This window comes from Malaya genurostris, chromosome 1 (genome assembly GCF_030247185.1).
Source record: "Malaya genurostris strain Urasoe2022 chromosome 1, Malgen_1.1, whole genome shotgun sequence".
In the NCBI taxonomy this organism is placed as follows: Eukaryota; Metazoa; Arthropoda; class Insecta; order Diptera; family Culicidae; genus Malaya; species Malaya genurostris.
The window spans coordinates 96,213,341-96,235,749 of NC_080570.1; the positions used below are offsets into that span (position 1 = coordinate 96,213,341).

Consider the following 22,409-nt stretch of genomic DNA (forward strand, 5'->3'; position numbering starts at 1 on the left):
TCATTGAAAATCATTTTGTGGATTTTTTTTCACGTTTTCATCGGTAACAGCCTCTTTTGGACGTCCACTGCGTTCATCGTCTTCGGCGCTCATATGACCAGTACGAAATTTTGCAAACCACTTACGAATTGTTGCTTCGCCCGGTGCAGAGTCTGGATAACACTCATCAAGCCATTTTTTGGTATCGGCGGCACTTTTTTTCATCAAAAAGTACTGTTTCATCAACACACGAAATTCCTTTTTTTTCATTTTTTCACAATAACAAAAGTAGCTACACTCAAAATGCAATATCACACAAACTAATAATCAGACAGCTGTCAAATTTATACACGTATCTTTTGAAGGTTGGTACTAACTGAAAATGGTATGGAGTTAATTCTAGTGGCGCCCTCTCATAGAAACGATACGAACTTTTCAGCCGATCTGTTAGATATATAGATTTACCATCATAATATTAATTGTTTATTCGAATAATGTTTAAACACCATTTAATTCCACTATTCCTATAGTATTAAAATAGTAGAACGAAATGGTGTTAAAACATTATTCGAGTGAAATTATTCTACTATACGCTCAAGTGACAAATTAGTGATTAATTGTTTAGTTTTATAATTGATAGCACTGTAGCAATTCCAAAAGTGGCCACCATATGTTTTTCGAAACGACAGAACTTCTATACACAGTTGTACTGGTCAGTATACAAACAACATGCACGATGATATACATAACAGGACGCGCTGACGAAAACTGATAAACATAGCCATATCACGCATATATGAGGTAAATAAAAATCTGCCAATAAACGAAATTAGCAAGAAGACAAATCTGTCCAGTTTGAGAATATTAAAATAAATTCACTCGTGCAGCAGCTCTCATCGCGGCTGGTAGCGTGTATTTTTTTTGGTTCTGATTATCAAGTTCAAGTGTTCTTTTCACTGGAAATCTAAGAATAGAGCAGAGATGGTGGATAAGAGCTTACTCGAAATACTTCTAATAGACTATCGTTGGATAGTTGTGTTGTTTTTCCTACTGCCGGCTTCATTTTTGTATAATTTATTCTACAGTGTTAGAAGTAAAATCATATTCAAACTTAATTCAGCACCTAAAAATCATGACATTAAGGTAGCGGACATTCAGCAGCAGGTGAGTGTTATAGAAACTACTTAAGCTATGTTGTAACCAACCTGTTGAACGATTCTTTTCCAACTACTTTTCGAATTGAATATATACCTACTTTTAATGATGATTTATTTCAATGTTTTCGGTAAACTTCGCATCATATATTTAATTATACCTAAACGTGTATTTTTGAACAGTCTTATATTCAAATAGAGTTTTCAAAAGTATATAAACCAGATACACAACATTTTATTGCTGTCAACTTTAGGAATTTAAACTCAAATTCCTATCCAAATTTACTACAATGCACAAATAGAAAAAAGGTAAATGATGTTACAATATTCATAACTCCACTAGTGAATGCTTTGAGTTAGCGGTCTAAGTTGTGTATTTGAATATAAATATGACTTTTTCCGCACAAATAAATTCATTGATCTCGTTATTGTGGATTAGCGTGTTTTGCTACACCGTTATTGATCAGAACCCATTGGGCATGCAAAACCTTTTTTCTGAAACTAAACTGCATTGATCTCTGTATGCTGATCAATACCGACGCCGGGTACCTCCGAATTCAGATCTGCTTGAGGACTACTCGGCATTTTCACATGCATCACAGGAAAGAGTAGTTTGGTAGTAATTATTATAATATTATTATCGTGTGTTTATTGCTCTGGATAGCCGTCTACTGAGAATGCATTGATTTTTTATCAGGAGTACCATCATCCTGATTAATTAATTCATCAGATTAAATGTATAATCTTTCGCGTTCTGTATTTTTAATAGACAATAGACCATAATTGGCAAGACATCACCAGATCGAACTCTCAACACGCATAACCACGTGCTTTACAATTCGTGCCCAGAAGCACGTCTGCCTGCACTGCTCTTATGCACATTTTCATACACTGGAGACATGAATACTAGAGATGGTCGGGTATGCAATTTTTAAAATCCGAACCCGTCCCGTACCCGATTGAAAAAAAAAACTTTTACACTGGTAAGATACCCGAACCCGAGAATAAGTTTTCTTACAAACCCGTACCCGGGTTTAAAAAATCTTTACTCGTACCCGGCCCGAACACGAACAATTTCGGGTATTCTGCTTGGAATACCCGAAACCCGACCAAATTTTTGTACCCGAACCCGACCGGTACCCGTTTGCCGATTGAAATGAAAAAATCGTCCCGAACCCGGTCAATACTATTTTTTTTAAACATTCTTAATACAAAACTTCTGAATTTAATCCGGATCCACCACTTAGAGCGGCGGAGCAAAAAACGTAAAAATATTCCTAAACCGGGGTCCGAACTATTTCAATTGGTAGTCATTGTCAGTAGAAATGTGCCGGCAATAGTGGTCGTATACTCCACTTTTTTCGGACATGGCTTGACCGATTTTCATAAACTTAGGTTTGGGTCTTGTTGTCCCATCGAAAACTGAATTTTATCCAGATCTGATTTCCGGCTCCGGAATTACAGGGTGAAGAATATTAAAAATTGTATACCTTCGCTTAAAACGGTGAAGCAAAAAACGTAAAAAAAAATTCCTAAACAGGTCTCAAAATTTTTCCTGTTAATAGTCAAAATCAGTAGAAGGCCAAATCAAGCATGTCTGACATGGTATTACGCATGTGTTTTATTCATAGGTGAAAAAATGGAGGGAATCAGGAACTAATGCCAAGATGTGCACTGGTCGACCGGGATGGCAAACTATGAGCTTTCGGAAACCTATGTACAAGAAGTCCTCTTACCAAATCAACTGTAATCTCGTTGACGTATTGGATGTAGACATAAATCGAAAAATTGTCCGCGTTGAGCCTCTTGTGAGCATGGGTTAGCGATGTAAATAAACTAAAAGTTTCTAATTACACATAGTTTACACCTCATAAACAGGGCAATTGTCGGAAACATTGGCTGCTCTCGGATGGACAACCCCTATTGTTCCAGAGTTGGATGATTTGACCGTAGGAGGTTTGGTGATGGGAACTGGTGTCGAGTCTAGTTCGCATATCTATGGACTTTTTCAACACATTTGTGTATCTTATGAGCTCGTATTGGCGGATGGAAGTATCGTACAGTGTTCCGAAAAGGAAAACAGCGACTTATTTTATGCTGTTCCGTGGTCGTATGGAACCCTTGGTTTTCTGACTTCTGTCGAAATCAAAATAATACCTGCCACGAAGCACGTAGAAAATTTTCATAATAGCTATTCCAATTCTAACCTAAATATACAATTCTTTTTTCAGATACATACGACTACACTATGAGCCCGTTGTTGGCTTGCAAAATATTATTGATAAGTTCGAAAAAGCTTCACGCGACACAAAAAAGAATCAATATGTTGAAGGATTGCTCTATACATTGAACGAAGCTGTGATCATGACGGGAGAGATGGTGAAAGATAGCGAAGTTGAGCAGAACAAGCTTAACGACATCGGGAAATGGTACAAACCATGGTTTTTTGTTCACGTGCAGGATATTCTAAAACGTGGCAAAACAACCTACGAATACGTACCGTTGCGAGAGTACTATCACCGGCACTCGAGAGCACTGTTCTGGGAAATACAGGTTAGTGTTAGCATGCTTCATATTCGATATCGTTTCGTTTGGTACGTCAATACGTCATTTTTCAAAAGAACGACCAAGATATAAAAAATAGTGATACTGACATGAGCCGACTTTATTAACAAAAGACACCGGTAAAGATGCTTGCGCATGGTTAATTGCCCTTGACACCAATCGCTGCTAATATGAGAGTACGCGGAAGGAATCATGAATCAGAACTATTTGACTCAAATGGCACGTTCCCCTAGTTATTTGGAGATTTGTGCTGATGGGAAGGGAAGGATAAAAGGAACATTGAAGGGAATAGTGAAGTGGGTGAGGTGGGAAAACTACACAAAACACAGAGAAACAAATCATTCTGCATTCCCGAAAAGATGCTGAACGATCTGCAGGTGCCAAAATGCACAGTTAATAAAACCTCCAACCCCAAGAATGCAGAACGATTCGCAATATGTATGAGCAGAAGTAAATTCGACTCCCCATAAGGGATGCCAAACAATCTGTTAAAACCTACCAAGGTCAATACAGAAAGGATTGATTCACTCCAGGAAGAACGATGAGCCCCTCTGACTATATCGAGGAGGAAAATCTTCGAAGACGGAAAACAATCCGACATTTGTAGAAAAAGTTATTAAAGTAAAACCGACCCAAGGTCCGAACAATGACTCATTTCTTAATATATCTAGCACCACTGCTGCTAATAGTGGTAATATGATTTTGTCTTTTTTTATTATGCTATAAAGGTTGATTTGAGTGGTTTGATGTCTTCACAAATGTTTCTCAGTTTATTATGAAGATTTTTTTAAGTGACAGCCCATTTTCTCAACTGCGCCAGATGATTCAAACATGAAGGGTGTATCTGATAAAAATGGCTCACAAATATTTACTCATTAAATTAAAACAGATTATCGGATTTCTCTAATGATTTCACAGCTGTATTGGCAATATCAAGCCTTTTGGCAATTCATCGTTGAAACGCTCTAGATTTCGATTGTAATTATATTAAAACCTTCTACAGAAAATTTCTCATTTCGACGACATGACAGGAACTACTGTATGAATAACTTTTCATACGAACTTTTTATTTGGGTTTTTTTTTCTATGACTGATAGTATAAAAAGAAATGACGCGGAAATAATTTTTACTAGTGGTATGAAATTTGTCCTTTTTTGCAAGATTATTTTCCATGTCGGAAAATAACTATCGAACTGTCTGTCAACCATGCTCTCGAGCTTTGAATAACTATTCGATTTGTCAGATTTCAACAAAAACTTAAAATTTTCTGTCGAATGGTTCACTGAGTGAGCCGAATTTACTTGGTGCACCTAGGATAATTAGAGCCGGAAACAATATATTATTTGCCGCCCCTCTTCCAGATACACCACTGGTGCTGAGCAAAGCGGGAAATACAGACCATATTTTTCGCTTGTATTCTGACAGAGTCCATTCAGTTATCTGGAAGTTTGTTTCCCGCTTTTGATCTGCTAATGTCAGTCACCAGCTCGGTTCAGTTTCTCGTGCCCACTCTGTCTACAGCCTTAGTAAATAAGTAAAAGTTACTTAAGATTATCGAAGTGCCATTTATACTAACTATTTTTAGGGTTCTTAATCTTTTAGCAACCTACCGCTTCGTGAAATTCGTTCGTCACCAATTTCTCATACAACCCAGTGCCACTTTAATGTACACTCTGCTAGGAAGTTATATATACATTTTATTTTTCAGGACATCGTTCCATTCGGAAACAACATATTATTCCGATACCTATTAGGTTGGCTACTACCGGTTAAAGTATCGCTGTTGAAACTCACTCAAACCGAAACGGTGAAAAAACTGTACGAAAACAATCACATTATCCAGGATTTGCTAGTGCCTACGAGCACCATGAAAAAATGCTGTGAAGAATTTGATCGCCTTGTAAATGTTTATCCTGTCTGGTTATGTCCATTCTTATTACCGAACAACCCAGGTATGCTGAAACCATCCGCTGGAATGCAAAGTGACCTCTATGTCGACATCGGTGTGTACGGTGTACCAAAAAACCGACGCTTTCACCCAACCGAAACTACCCGCGCTATCGAGGATTTGGTTGAAAAAAGTAAGGGCTTTCAAATGTTGTATGCTGACACCTACCGTACTGAAGAAGAATTTCGGCGTATGTTCGATCACGGTCTGTACGATAAAATGCGTAAAAAATACCAATGCGAAGCGGCTTTCCCGGAAGTGTATGGTAAAGTGAACAAGAATGTTCGAGATTAATGGCATAGATCATAGACATATTTGCATTTTAATTATATAGCATCTATTTCAAAATTTCTTTCAATATCTTCAGCGCACGTGATTTGCTTAGTCTTAACATTATGAGCTATTTATTTCTATTTTTTTTTGCAAATTCTAACAGACATAATTGATATAAATTTATTCAGAAAACATTGTTTAGAAGTACTAATGTTACAACTAAATGAAATGAATTACTTCTGCATCTTGAACTGAGTTTCGACGTCGTTGGATGAAGCTTCCCTATTGTAAATCAGAATAACTATGAAATAACTAAATGTGGTAGTTGAACTGTCAAATAATGTGTGAATAGTTGTTAATTCCCATTTTTGTTTTTTCTTGCAAATGCAGTTCATTTCATAATTAACCGTGATTGAAACCATAACGAACAAAAGTCGGAGAAAGAAGTACGAAAAATGTATTTTTCTGTCTATACAAACAGAATTTTTTAAGTAGTAAAAAATAAATGCTTCAAATGATTCGACTTTTATATCATGTCTTGGAAATGATTAAAAAACACAATCCGAAAGACTATTTTTTGCTTCGTTCACCTATCCTACATATACATCTTCTTTAAGTCTTTTGTTTTCTGCACTCACAGCGAATTTTTTTTAAACAGGGACTTTTATAAAAGTTTGAAGTAATTATATAAATTATTTGAGTTTAAATGAAATTGACAGTTATTATCTATAGATTTAGTAAAATACAATTCAATAACGCTTTTGCTTTTTTCTAGTTCTTTTTTAGTTATAAACGCATGATGTGATTCTTTATAAATACAGTCGTGCTTATTGACATATGAAGCGATTGGAAAATATTTATACTTTTAACTTTCAAATAATTTGTCGTCAAGTGAAAATCCTCTAACAATTATTCATGAATTTAAACTTATTTTACTATAGAATGCATTTTCAAAAAAGAATGAAATATCCGTAGTTGATGCTATGTCAGTGCGCTTGGACCAGGATAGTAAGAAAATTATGTTGAAAGGAGGCAAAAATGCCAAACGAATATCGCTACTTCAAGCTCCACTGATTACTTGCCAGAACGAAATATAAATTCGAGCATATAACCAATATGATTGAATAGAGAGCAATTTGTTGTTATTGTTCAAATACATTTTTACAAATACAGCAGAAAATCGTTGGTTAGATTTGTGAAAACTTCCGGTTTATAAAAAGCTACTATTCCAGGTAATAATACGAAACAGAAGTGATTACAAAAGTGTAAAAATCTCAAGCAACCTGGTCTGAGCCAAATTTTAGAAATTATTCGTGGAAAAATGTTCGTCTTAGTTAACGCAAATTTATTTATTTTGAGATGACACTACTTAAAAAATGACATTCGTTAACATAATTCAAGGACGTGTTTCAAAATATTTATTCCTGATAGCGATGGCAGTTTTGTATGTTACACATATTACACTTCGTAATTTCCCATTTAGATTATAGACCATAAAAGGGAAATTAGCTTCCATTTCCGAAATCAATACTTGAAAAATATATAAAAGTAAAAATAAGTGTACAAAATTGAGAACACAGAAAATAAGAATATTCTTCAGTTACACGATTCGGATTAGGATACACAACATAGATGATCATACAGACTAAAAGTAGAGCGCACAGACACACGAAATTATTATGCGCATGTGACATGCGATGTAATTAAGATATATAATACCATAAAAAACTAAAATGGTACTACCTTATTTGTTAACCCTATAAGTACAATTATTCAAGTTTTGATTTCAGAAACGATACGTCGTTATATAAAACCCGAAATGCTAATACAACCCGAAATATTACACTTCAATATCATTACTTATCTGTGAATCGCAATAATCTCGTAAGCATCGTAGTCACGCATGGAATTTGCTTCTGTTGATGCATCATTGGAACATCTGGTGTGTTAGATTCAAAGTCGTATGCAACTCGTTGAGCCACAAAGGTGAGAAGTGTCAAAATATCATACTTTTTGCCGTGCTGATTTATTTCATGACAAAGCGACTGCATAAACCAGGAACCCTTTTGAGTGTTACGCCATGAATAAAAACCCGGAATCGTGGAATAAGCAATCAGAAAATCGGCATGAGCTGGAATTTTATAGCTCATTGAACCCGCACTGTCAGTTTCTGTGCGTTCAGCCAAAGAAACACCCGCATCCAATTGGTCCCCTTGACAAGCCTGAATAAAGAAAATTTTTGGTTTACCGGCTAGTGTAGGACAGCGATTAGCCGTAAAATATGACCAAATGATGTCTAATTTGTACTGACAATCCTTAGCGTAGAGGTAACCAAGTTCTCCGTGTGATAGGATAGTTATACAGATACAATCATTATCCGAATGATCCAAAAGAGCGACTAAAATAAATCAAAATAAATTCGATTGACAAACTTTTTTATGTTATAGATATTTTACCTTTTTCAACTTCTTTCTGCATGTCTCTTAATTTCAGATCCTTGTATACCTTCACATCAAAGTCCAAATATTTCAACGTAGCTACTAAATTCTCACAATCAACATTGGTTCCCGTTCTTGATTTCAACTGCGGAATCTCAAAATGTTCATGATTGAAAACCAATGCTAACCCTCGTTTCGGATGATTCATGTTATAGTCTGAAGCATATCTATCCACAGGCATACGAGCCTTGATGCGATTTCCATAGTGGTCTCTGTCGAAAGAAAATCAACAAAAGTATCGAATCAATGCCATCCTTTGTTATGAATAATCGATTAAAAATTGTAACAGTAGTTACAATCGAGCAAAAAGTGATTAGTCTAAACATCACAGAATGTAATCGAGTGCCTCTTTATGCACTATACACACACCAAAATATTTCAATTCGGCTATTGTGTCCTTTGTTTGATATTTTTCATATCCACATTCGCTTTTCCTCTTTACTTCCTAATTATGTAATTAAGCGTTTTTTTCGTTTATCTTCATTCCATCTACGAAGGTCCAGACGAAGTGAAATAAAAAAAAATTAAAATACTTACAATCCGTTCCCGTGTCCTAGAGCGTCAGCTACATCCGTAAATTTGTTCGTATTGTTCGATTCGTCCAACAAAATCGACTGCTCTTTAATTAAATCCATTTCGCTCATTTTGAATTGGGTATCAATTCAGGCTTTTAGTATTGCAAAATTGGAAAATTTCACACTTCTGCAATTATTTTCAAATACGTTTTTACAAACAATATCAAAACAATCCTTCAGACAGCTAGCGAAGAAACAAAATAGTAAATGAGCGCTTTTTCAGACAATATAATGGTAGGTAGAGGAAAAAGCCGTTAATCTGTGTCAAACCACCCCAGCAAAAAAGATATTCGTTGTACACACTAACGATAAAGTATGTTTGATTGAATAAAATATTCCCAATCACCCAATCTACACGACGCCGTTAAACCACAAACGAATTTTCAGACATGACAGTCACGATCTTTTTTTGGCGCACATCTACGGTCCTCCGTAAAACTGGCACCAATGGTGATAAATTGGTTGCACTGCTGAGTTCCCATCATACATCCCTAATGCAAATGTCAAACCGTGAGAACCCTTTCGATTCGGTAGCTCATTTGTATATATTGAGATTTTATGGCACACTTTGGTTGAAATGATAACAATGCAATTAATCTCGCGCTCCACCAAGCGGTGAGTACGGTCATTTCAGAAGGTACCGGGAACGAACCACATTTTTTAAAAATATTTATATGCACGTACATGTCTTTATTATTTATCTTTGGTTAAACCAAAGACATCATATTAACAAGATATCCAGCTCTCACATTTCCCGAACAAATTATTGGCAACAATCTTTTTTGAGAGCATGTCGCCCTCAGGTGAGTCCGCATCGAATCTCATACATAGAAGTAGGGGAGAGAAATGTCAAATTCGTGCGCGCCAAAATAGCAGGGCTGCGCAGCCATACAATTGACATGATATGTTGAATGTGATGCCGTGCGATGGCGTTGTTGAACTGAAGATTGATTTCGCTCCAAGCTGACAGGGTCTGGTTAAACCAAATACAAATTGTATTTGGTGTACACTCAAGCGTATGGCTTTTATACCATGTTCACATTAGCGCTTATATCACTTGATATACCGAGATGATACGCATATCACGTGGAAGTGTTCAAATATGATCGAAATGATATCGTTTGACAATCAAGTTGTCATATTGAATCAGAAAAATTGCGGCTTTCTCAGTCAAATGGATATAGGCAAACGATTTGTTTATAAAATTGCCCGACGTTTCGGCCGTTTTTGATGGCCTTTTTCAAGGGAAACTAAAAATATGCTTTTATTATACAACATTGAATGGACTTTTATGGTATATGGATTATTCTAATGTACTTTGTGAACTCACTTTGGTCTAATCGTTATTGTCAGTCTCGTTGATTTCCAACGGTGGGATGTCTGTTGTCTATTTACGGTAACATATATAAAATAAACTAAGTTCGTTGAAGAACTTTTCATCGGATAGCACTATTTCCACAGAGTTTGGTGTATGCAATGAATCTGACAAATATTAGTTTATTGGTTTGTGGGTACAATTACGTGGTGGGCATGATTGATGTCTCCAATTCGGCTGTTTTTGTGTTTTTCTTTCTTCCACACTTCGATGCCTTGATGGTGTGAAGAATGCCGGCGTACGTTGTATTAGCTGCCCTTACACGAGACAATATTATTGTCAATACAAGGAGTATTGACAATACTTTTGATCGTGTAATTGAAACTTCATTGGATTGACGAAAATATTGTCAAAAAAATCAAAACTGCTCATCAATCCAACAATACTTTCTCTATAGAGAGAAACTGTTAAATATGTGCAATAATATCTTCTCTCTATATTTTAATATTCATTTGCAATATTTGAAGCTCCAAACGCTTGATTTTCTCGAAAAATGCGGACTCAAGTTACCAAATCAATTGGATTGATGGTATTGACAATACTTTGGATTGACAATAATATTGTCACGTGTAAGGGCTGCTATTGAGACCATCTACGTCAGTGCGATGGTTAACGTTGTTGTTCGTATTGGTGATGTGACACATTTCTAAAATCGGTAGAGCGGTGGAGCGATACGTTCTGTCTATGATTTTAACACTCTTGAGATCAAATGTATGATTATGAGTGACCATATGTTTAATGAGCGCAGTTTTTTCCCTAGAGCGATCATCCGTTCGTCGGTGTTGACTGCACCATCACTTTTTAGTTTATCGTACTGATTGATATTTGATTTGTGACCGTATAATCTTGTTTTTAGATGATTACGAGTCATGCCTATGTAATTCATCTTGCAGTTTTCGCATGGAAGACTATATATAACATTAAACTGTGATAGCAGATCAATTGGTTGTTTTATATTTGGTAAAATTCTAGCTATCGTGTTGATCGGTTTAGTTGAAATTGTAATGTTATCATAATCAGTTTTGAGGGTGTTAATTATGGCTGGTGAGAGTGATGTTATGTATGGAAGTGATCTGTATATCGGTGGGTCGGTGCGTATGGTAATTTGGTCTGTGCTATTGGTTGTAATTGAATTTTGCTCGGTACTATTTGGTGAGTTCCTCGCCGTTGGGGCGTTTTCTGCTAGGCTGTAACGTTGGTGCTTATTCCTATGGATAATTCTGTTTATAAGTTTCGATGGGTAGTTGTTCCTTCTAAGATGTTGGAAAATTATGTTTTGCGTATCCACGTTGTTATCCGTAGTGAGGCACATAACCCGCTTTATGAAGTTATGAGCGACATTCATTTTAACCGTTAGTGGGTGAAACGAGTGATAATTTAAAAGTCTGCCAGATGCTATTGGTTTTGCGTACCATCGGGTGCATAATGTTTGATCGGAATTTCTTGTAATCATTACATCCAAGAATGGGAGTTGATTGTTATTTTCGTCTTCTTTGGTGAATTGTAAGTAAGAGTTGTATGCGTTAAAAGTATCCATGGTGTACTGTATTTGATCTTTGGGTAGAGCCAAGAATAGATCATCAACGTATTTACGAACGATAGGAATGTTGAATGGCAACTGTTTGGTCACTGTGTGTAGTAGATTGTCCATAACTATATTTGCCAGGATGGGTGACAGCGGACTTCCCATAGCTGTACCGAAAGTTTGCATGTAGTATTTGTCTTGGAACCGAAAATAACTACTTTTTACGCAAAACTCTATTAATTCCAAAAATAAATCCAAGTTTATATTGGTGTATGCTTTGATATTATTCCAATCCATTATGATGTCGTGGATGACTAAGTCTAATGGTATGTTCGTAAAAAGAGAGACTACGTCAAACGAAACTAAGACATAGTTTGGTGGTAGAGTGATTTGCTTTATGTTTGTAATGAATTGGAAACTGTCGGAAACGTTGAACTCGCTGTGTGTGGATCTTTGTAATATGCTGGCTAGATATTTTGATAGTTGGTATGTTGGTGCTGTGATGTTTGGTACTACCGGACGTAAAGGTAGATCGGGTTTATGGGCTTTGGGCTGCCCGTATATTTGTGGACAGATAGCGGTGGTAGATTTTAAACGTGTTGCTGTACTATTGTCGATGAGCTTGAGATTCAGTAACCTAATAATATGCATGTTGTTTTGTCGTTGGATGGATGGTGTGGGATCTCTGGATGTTTTCTGATATGTAGGTTTATCTAGTAATTCGTGCATCTTCCTATCGTGATCTTGTTTATACATTATTACAGTCCTGTTTCCTTTATCGGCTTCTATAATGCAGATATCTTGATTGTCGTTAATGAACTTTTTGGTAATACTGGATGCTTTTTTGCAGAACGTATGGAGTGGAGTGTCTATTTGGCGGTGTACTAATTTCGATATATAGTTTTGGATATGTGTTGCAACTAGACATCTGTTGCGATCTTGAATGGCTTGGTTTGGAGAAGTGCGTAGTATAGATTCAATGTCGGCAAGCATGTGGTAAAACGGAATTGTGTTGGTATTTGTGATTGGCATGGAAAACTTTTTTCCCAGACTGAGTAGTGTGATGGTATCTTCGGGAATCGTTACATTGGTAGCATTTAGTATGGCTTTTGGGTTGAGTGTAGGCGTAGGACTGTCAGGTGTTGCTGTTTTTTCTTTAATTAATTTCTTCAGCTTACGACCTGTTGTGCGTTGGAGTGTTTTCGTCCGATGTACAACTGACTGATTCTGTGTTGCAATAAACTGTGTCGCTAGAGTGCTATTTGTAGCTTGTGTCAGCTGTTGTTGTAGTTGGTCCAGTTCTCGATGTAAACACTTAATTTTGAAAAAAGTCTGTTTGATCTCGATATTTAAAATTGATTTTTTAAAACGTTCGGTTGTTCGTTGTAGTTTATGGGTGTACGGACTGCGTTCTTCCAAAAGTGGGTGTATGCATTTTAGAGAGTTCACTATGTGGTTCGGGAATAATCCAGTTTTACGACATTGAACGAGAAAGTACTTACGGATGCTCATGTTACATAACTTTCTGTTGAGTTGTGCATACACTTTGAATAATTGTGCTGTGTTGTAACCATAGTAACTGTTCATTAGCTTGAAGAAGCCATTGTGTATATTCGCCATGATGATCTCAAGTTTGTATATATCGACTGTTTTGGAGTTTTATCAGAAAAATTGCGGCTTTCTCAGTCAAATGGATATAGGCAAACGATTTGTTTATAAAATTGCCCGACGTTTCGGCCGTTTTTGATGGCCTTTTTCAAGGGAAACTAAAAATATGCTTTTATTATACAACATTGAATGGACTTTTATGGTATATGGATTATTCTATTGTACTTTGTGAACTCACTTTGGTCTAATCGTTATTGTCAGTCTCGTTGATTTCCAACGGTGGGATGTCTGTTGTCTATTTACGGTAACATATATAAAATAAACTAAGTTCGTTGAAGAACTTTTCATCGGATAGCACTATTTCCACAGAGTTTGGTGTATGCAATGAATCTGACAAATATTAGTTTATTGGTTTGTGGGTACAATTACGTGGTGGGCATGATTGATGTCTCCAATTCGGCTGTTTTTGTGTTTTTCTTTCTTCCACACTTCGATGCCTTGATGGTGTGAAGAATGCCGGCGTACGTTGTATTGAGACCATCTACGTCAGTGCGATGGTTAACGTTGTTGTTCGTATTGGTGATGTGACACATTTCTAAAATCGGTAGAGCGGTGGAGCGATACGTTCTGTCTATGATTTTAACACTCTTGAGATCAAATGTATGATTATGAGTGACCATATGTTTAATGAGCGCAGTTTTTTCCCCTAGAGCGATCATCCGTTCGTCGGTGTTGACTGCACCATCACTTTTTAGTTTATCGTACTGATTGATATTTGATTTGTGACCGTATAATCTTGTTTTTAGATGATTACGAGTCATGCCTATGTAATTCATCTTGCAGCTTTCGCACCAACGCGTATACCAACTATCAAAATATCTAGCCAGCATATTACAAAGATCCACACACAGCGAGTTCAACGTTTCCGACAGTTTCCAATTCATTACAAACATAAAGCAAATCACTCTACCACCAAACTATGTCTTAGTTTCGTTTGACGTAGTCTCTCTTTTTACGAACATACCATTAGACTTAGTCATCCACGACATCATAATGGATTGGAATAATATCAAAGCATACACCAATATAAACTTGGATTTATTTTTGGAATTAATAGAGTTTTGCGTAAAAAGTAGTTATTTTCGGTTCCAAGACAAATACTACATGCAAACTTTCGGTACAGCTATGGGAAGTCCGCTGTCACCCATCCTGGCAAATATAGTTATGGACAATCTACTACACACAGTGACCAAACAGTTGCCATTCAACATTCCTATCGTTCGTAAATACGTTGATGATCTATTCTTGGCTCTACCCAAAGATCAAATACAGTACACCATGGATACTTTTAACGCATACAACTCTTACTTACAATTCACCAAAGAAGACGAAAATAACAATCAACTCCCATTCTTGGATGTAATGATTACAAGAAATTCCGATCAAACATTATGCACCCGATGGTACGCAAAACCAATAGCATCTGGCAGACTTTTAAATTATCACTCGTTTCACCCACTAACGGTTAAAATGAATGTCGCTCATAACTTCATAAAGCGGGTTATGTGCCTCACTACGGATAACAACGTGGATACGCAAAACATAATTTTCCAACATCTTAGAAGGAACAACTACCCATCGAAACTTATAAACAGAATTATCCATAGGAATAAGCACCAACGTTACAGCCTAGCAGAAAACGCCCCAACGGCGAGGAACTCACCAAATAGTACCGAGCAAAATTCAATTACAACCAATAGCACAGACCAAATTACCATACGCACCGACCCACCGATATACAGATCACTTCCATACATAACATCACTCTCACCAGCCATAATTAACACCCTCAAAACTGATTATGATAACATTACAATTTCAACTAAACCGATCAACACGATAGCCAGAATTTTACCAAATATAAAACAACCAATTGATCTGCTATCACAGTTTAATGTTATATATAGTCTTCCATGCGAAAACTGCAAGATGAATTACATAGGCATGACTCGTAATCATCTAAAAACAAGATTATACGGTCACAAATCAAATATCAATCAGTACGATAAACTAAAAAGTGATGGTGCAGTCAACACCGACGAACGGATGATCGCTCTAGGGAAAAAACTGCGCTCATTAAACATATGGTCACTCATAATCATACATTTGATCTCAAGAGTGTTAAAATCATAGACAGAACGTATCGCTCCACCGCTCTACCGATTTTAGAAATGTGTCACATCACCAATACGAACAACAACGTTAACCATCGCACTGACGTAGATGGTCTCAATACAACGTACGCCGGCATTCTTCACACCATCGAGGCATCGAAGTGTGGAAGAAAGAAAAACACAAAAACAGCCGAATTGGAGACATCAATCATGCCCACCACGTAATTGTACCCACAAACCAATAAACTAATATTTGTCAGATTCATTGCATACACCAAACTCTGTGGAAATAGTGCTATCCGATGAAAAGTTCTTCAACGAACTTAGTTTATTTTATATATGTTACCGTAAATAGACAACAGACATCCCACCGTTGGAAATCAACGAGACTGACAATAACGATTAGACCAAAGTGAGTTCACAAAGTACATTAGAATAATCCATATACCATAAAAGTCCATTCAATGTTGTATAATAAAAGCATATTTTTAGTTTCCCTTGAAAAAGGCCATCAAAAACGGCCGAAACGTCGGGCAATTTTATAAACAAATCGTTTGCCTATATCCATTTGACTGAGAAAGCCGCAATTTTTCTGATAAAACTCCAAAACAGTCGATATATACAAACTTGATGTCATATTGAATGTTCCCATTAGGAGTAAGATCAATAATATTGCTTTTCTCTCCTACAATTCAATCAATAATTGAAGTCTTGCATTTAATGGTCTCCGAATGCCAGTATCGCACATGATATCAAGTATATCCGTATATCACTTGATATCAGCGCTAATGTGAACATACTATTAGCCACAGGAATATCGCATGCGAATCATAAGACCGCCTTATGAAGTCACGAAAATTAGAATTCCAATAAAAATTCTTATGAAATTCAAATGAAATTTCTTGGAACTCATAAGTTGTTCGTATAAAAACTATGATACTGATAAATGAGATACATATTGCAGAGTCATAAACATTATAATCTTTTGAAATGGTGATTTTTGATGCATCATACGATTTACCTTATGATTTTTACTACTCATTTTGCCTGAGTAACTTTATGATTCACACAGGGAGCATAGAAGTCAGCAAATAAATAGATAAAATATAAATATAAGATATAAAGGAAAGAAAAATTTCTTACATTTCAAAGATAAACTAACAGTTCGTTGATTTAACATAAATTGATCTGAAAATATATGATAATTTCCGAATTGAAATTGAAACCAAAGTAGAAACAAAGATACACTCAAGATTACGAAGTCCCATATAAATCAAAGAAAAAAACTTGTTCAGTAATCATGAACCCGAGAACTCTGTAATAGTATACTTGTATTAGCCCCTAGTTAAAAAGCGTCGATAAACCATGCCCAGTAAATCCGAACATCGGACGCATCGTGCAAGAAAGCTTTTGATTGCGTTTCGAGCTTGCATAGTGTATCGGTAGAACAAAAGAGTGAAGATATACCAAAGCAGAGAGTGGATGTCTGATTACTCAGGTGATGAGATATATCGGGGTTGGATTTCCAACCTCGAACATAGGGTCAGAGTTTTTCTGGCCCTAAGAGGCGAATGACCTCTATGATTAAAGCCTCTATGATCAAAACAAAAGAATGTTTAACACTCTTTCACACCCTATCGGGAAGATGTCGGCTCGAAAATGCCTTGTTTGATATTCCTTCGCTCTGTTTCTCTAGCGATGCATAATGTAAACATAAAGCTTTTTTTATGTCGACGCGGTTGATGCAAATGGTGCAGAATTGTCCGATGACGGGCCGATTGAAGCGCTACGATCGGCCCTATATCGTGCTCAATCGGTCCGATAATCGGACCGATGATCGGACTTATGCGGGTCTACAAATTTCACTGGGTGGTTACGCTACAATACCGGAAGAAAATAAACAAAAGTTTACAAGTTTTGCGTAGAAGATTTTTTTATCTGCTTGCTTTTAAAGTAAATTAAACTATCTTACACTAATTAAATATTAGGCTAGTTGAATACAATAAATTACTTTTACATTCGAATACAAACAATCGCGGAAACTGCTGCGAGATTGTTCGATATCATGCATATTTGAATACGATTTGTTACTAATATGAAAACAAACATCATCATAGAGCGACTGGACGTTTATTGTTTCGGTTCAACTAATCATTGAACCACAGACTAACAGACAGGACACTCAAATAAGATTCTTCAATCATTTTAACGGTCATTTCGAATATTCCTTTATTTGGGACAGTACTAGCTTATTTTTTTTCATTTAGCAACAGAGTTGCCATTCATACAGCATTACCTGTAATGTATTGATTTGTATACGTCCATGCGAATTTCATGCAGGATACAGATTTAATACATATTGCCTTAACTATATACATAATTGTGCCTACTTATCATCCTCCAACGCAATACAAAATCGAATCCGTTTTGTTACAATATTTACTTGCTTCTGGTCTGCCGCCACTTAATTTCGGGTGAAAACTACCAACACAATAAAAGTAGTCTAGATGAACAACGTTGAGTCAAATAAATGGTTACCTTCCAACATCGCGAAAAAGTTAAATATATTATCAACGTAATCCAATAATTTATTGCGACGATTCATTTTCAAATATTTTTGATGAAATCAGGCATCCCTGCAAGCAGCTGATCGGTGTTGACCAACGAGGGGAAACCAACTAGTAAAAAAACTTTAACATAACACAAGGGGTGTACAGATAGTAAATAGTTCGCTCAGTACAATATAGGTGGAACTAGTGCATCACGAAAAATTATTTTTATAAGAATTTACTCATACTGTCATGTCTGTTAGTCTGTGATTTAACTGCGACTGACGGTGAATCGAGTTCATCGAGGGGTCCTATATGAATGATACACGCAAAATCATTGACTATTTCATCTTGAGTTATCTTTGGTAGAAACATTCCTAGACGTTTTTCTTCGTTTGATGGCTGATGGATGTTAGATTCGCTCTTTTTTGAAAAACATCTGAACTGCTGTATTACACAGCAAAAAAAATCTTGTAATTTCACATCGGAAAGTATGCACATAAACTAGGTTTGAAATGTTGCGTACAATTACATTCATTTCACGTTACACGATAACGATGTACTCTTGTATACGTTTTAATCCAAGATCGACGTATTAGAGACTTGCGTACTAAAAAAACACAAAGCTGAGCAACGTAACAAATAACAACGGAATGCGGAACAACGTAATGAAAAATACGTAATTCAGAACTATTCTTCCGGAAGAATGCATAGCATGTTGATACGAAATGAAAATACAATATTCGAGTATTTATTTTTAATTTATTAATTCAATGCTCTATAATAAGTCGTTCTCCTTCTGGTTGTAAGCATAATTTTAATTTTTTTCATTCTCTATACAAAATATATATATATATATATATATATATATATATATATATATATATATATATATATATATATATATATATATATATATATATATATATTTATTTATATACATACATATACTTTATTAGATTACTCATTATTTAAATCTTTTATTAAAGAAAAGCTTTGACATTCGAGTTACTTACTGAAACGATTTCGTCTTCTGATATAAATTAATAGAATTAAACCGACGACACGACCAGACACTCCGAAGAAAAATCGGAATAAAATGTGTTCGTGAGTGATTTACCACCAACTACCGTAAATATAGTGCCCCCTTGTCAATTATTAAAAATGTTATTTCCAGCAACACTTTTCTGGTTGCTACAAACTCGTTACCAAGGAATCTATTTAGCAGCACAAACAAAAACAAACTATTCTTTCATTAGATAAGAAACGTTTTCGCTAACAATTCGTGGTAATATCGTTAAAAGTTAAATGAAAAGCTGTGTTGAATTATCTACCCAGGACGATTGTTGGAATGATTCTCGAATTCCTGCACACGACACACAGATATATTGCGATATGGCAGAAATTATTCACGAAGTCACATTGAAGATCGGAAATCCAGTGGAAAAATTAACATAAGATAGAATAAGAGTGCTCACTGTCTAGTTCAAGATCATCACATGTCCAACGCTTCTGATCGGCCCGAATATCAATTTTAATTTTCACCCTTACCGATTATTCACGGCAGAATATGTATTATTGCTATACACCACAGTATGATCACAACGACCAGTACACTGCCAGGGGTAAAAGAAATCGACGAATCGGTTCGGCGTGATTCATGATTCTGAAGCTGTCAAACTGGCCTTAACATGTTGTTTTTTGTCTTCTGTGTCGATTATCAAGCCGTTTCCCCGTTTACACTTAATGATACCCGGAATTTCGTACCGGAAAATTATTATCATTAACCCCGATTTCAGTCAAAAAGTTAGAAAAAAATCGTTTTAATTTTCCCACAATAATTGAAAGTGAAAGTAAATAAAGGAACAAACACTTGCTTTTAAGACCTAATGAAAAATTCATTGAGAAGTGTTCATTTTATTTTAGTTTCACTATAATCTGACTAAATATAGCAATATAAATATATTTATATGTTAAAATATTACATTAAAATGAATAAACTTAGATTTCAAATTAACAAACAATAAAGAAGAACAAGATGAGACCAGTGGTTTCATTCACACCGAAATATATGATCTACAATGGAGGTAAAAAAAGTTAGGCTCCGTCACAAAATGATGATTCAAAGCTAATACCTGTGCATACGCAGTTTTGGTTAGTTTTTCCTGACAATTCTGGGCCTCGGAGGTAATCCGAACGATTTCAATATTTCCTGCCGTCCGATCTTCTTGTGTCATGAACATCTCATCTAACAACTGGGCACTAGGTCAAGCTATTTCAAGCAACAATGATCACCTTGAGCAGTACGTCCGAGTTAGGTAATAACCAATAGTCAGTCTGTCCTCCGGTTCGCAGAAATCACATTTTGTTTTCGTTTTGAGATTATTTATATGTTGTAATTAAACAACATACGTAGCCATGGACAACTGTTATTTAAAATCAACAGTTTTCGACCATAGTTGCCAGTTTCAATATATTTTCAAGCAATTTCGTTTTGACATTACCAGTTACTGAGGGGTAGTTAAATTTGCGATACAGTTTTGATAGACGAGTGGCAGGTCGTGTCGTCGATTAAACATTTTTGACGTTGCGTTGAAGAAAAGTCGACCGATGAAGACTTTTTTAATAATGTTAACAAAAACGTCCCACGTCCCATTATAAATGGCAAGTTTTGGTTTGAATACAAGTAAAAGAAAAAATCTATTGAATTTTAGCTAGTTTGGTTAAAAGTGTTCGAACTGGTTGTTGTTGTTTACCTACTATTGTTGCAACTGATCTGGTGCCTTTATCAGGCTTAAGTTTCAGTGAAAATAACCTAAAAAACTCTAGAGTTTTTGAAACTACAGCAGGATATTTGTAGTACATATCGCGACCTGTAACAGAATTTCGAAAGTTAGAATATTCGACTTTTGACGTACTATATTTCATATCAACCAATGCGAGAATAGGAGACGTTGTAGTTGTATCCAAGATGGTAGCATCATTCTGTGTATAGTTAATAGTTAATTTAAATAGTATCATTATTTTTAATATTCTATTACTTACACCAAAACTGACCAAGACTGTAGAAAAATCTTCCTTCAATATTTTTGAAACGCCAACAAAAATTTACAAGTCTGTTAATGTGCAGTTTTTTTTATAGATGTACGTTCTCGAAACTTGAATGAGTCTTTTCCGCTTAGAAAAATAATTGTCAATAAAGCGTGTGTGATTTTTCCCAGTTGCACGTTCAAAGTGATGTTTAAGTACAGCGATTTGTTTTAATATGATTTTTATAAATCTCCACCTGCTTAAAGTATGAACAGCATATTGAGCAAACTATGTCCATTTCAATTATCTGAAATTTAAATGTGATATTGATAAGAATCATTTTTAAGTGTTGACGACAAATTAATAACATAACACACATATATACATACATAGAATAGCTATTACAAAAAAATCAATCGTAAAGTTAATGTGATTTGGAGTAATTCAATTCAAATTATGATTTTAGCTGTTTCGTCTAAATTGATACTTTTGCTGCCCTGCATCAGTCATCATGTTACCAAAATATTCGTTTCCTAGATTTTATGTACACATTATAGGCGACATCCTTTTTTGCACATTGAAAATCGTTCATACGGGTTTGCGAAAATGTTTTTAATCCATTGCACACATCAATTAGTACCGGTACAGACCAGGCATAATGTCGTACTGCATATTCCACTAGTATCACGGGAAAAAGATTTAGTTTGAAACTACCAACAAAAGTTACAAAAATTATTGAAAATTTATCAACCCGTTTAATGACATTTTCTATTGTAAATTGCTGTATTGCATCGAATCAACAAATCACAATGTTTGTACTGTTAATTACCAATTTATATTTTTACAAGAGCACGCAGATAAACAAATTCATATAACTGACGCCATGAAATGAAAAACAATGCACACATAAGAGCTCTGCGTCACTTTTGTGTGAATATTATACACTTTTGTGTATATGTACACTGTATCGATAATATATCACAAAACATCTATGTAATATTCTGGTAAATTTTCAACACGGTTTATGTGCATTCTTTTCGCTGTGATATTACACGGAACAATGTGTAAAATTTTGCTCTTTCGGCGTTTTTATTTGAGTACATCTTTTATGCATAATATTACGCTATGGCTTTAAATATATAACCAAAAATCTGTG

At 35.5% G+C, this 22,409-nt stretch overlaps 3 protein-coding genes across 4 annotated transcripts; 1 reads left to right on the forward strand and 2 right to left on the reverse strand.

Moving 5' to 3' along the window:
* The first annotated feature begins 718 nt into the window (after positions 1-718).
* Positions 719-6,448, forward strand: LOC131425154 (delta(24)-sterol reductase-like). 2 transcript variants are annotated; one of them, XM_058586781.1, is made up of 5 exons: positions 719-780; positions 2,765-2,951; positions 3,012-3,300; positions 3,365-3,686; positions 5,407-6,448. In XM_058586781.1, the coding sequence occupies exons 2-5, from the start codon at positions 2,801-2,803 to the stop codon at positions 5,938-5,940; spliced, it is 1,296 nt and encodes a 431-aa protein (XP_058442764.1). In that variant the 5' UTR covers positions 719-780; positions 2,765-2,800; the 3' UTR covers positions 5,941-6,448. The 2 variants fall into 2 exon arrangements, with proteins under 2 accessions (XP_058442764.1, XP_058442763.1); XM_058586780.1 differs by lacking the exon at positions 719-780 and adding an exon at positions 846-1,143.
* A 686-nt stretch (positions 6,449-7,134) lies between these two features.
* On the reverse strand, positions 7,135-9,226 carry LOC131425156 (caspase-like). The gene is made up of 3 exons (XM_058586782.1): positions 8,955-9,226; positions 8,376-8,629; positions 7,135-8,317 (listed from the first exon to the last, which is right to left on the reverse strand). Exons 1-3 carry the CDS (start codon positions 9,059-9,061, stop codon positions 7,776-7,778), a joined length of 903 nt encoding a protein of 300 aa, XP_058442765.1. The 5' UTR covers positions 9,062-9,226; the 3' UTR covers positions 7,135-7,775.
* A 1,823-nt stretch (positions 9,227-11,049) lies between these two features.
* LOC131427008 (uncharacterized) lies at positions 11,050-13,512 on the reverse strand. The gene has a single exon (XM_058589876.1). It carries the CDS (start codon positions 13,510-13,512, stop codon positions 11,050-11,052), a length of 2,463 nt encoding a protein of 820 aa, XP_058445859.1.
* Between the last annotated feature and the right edge of the window lie 8,897 nt (positions 13,513-22,409).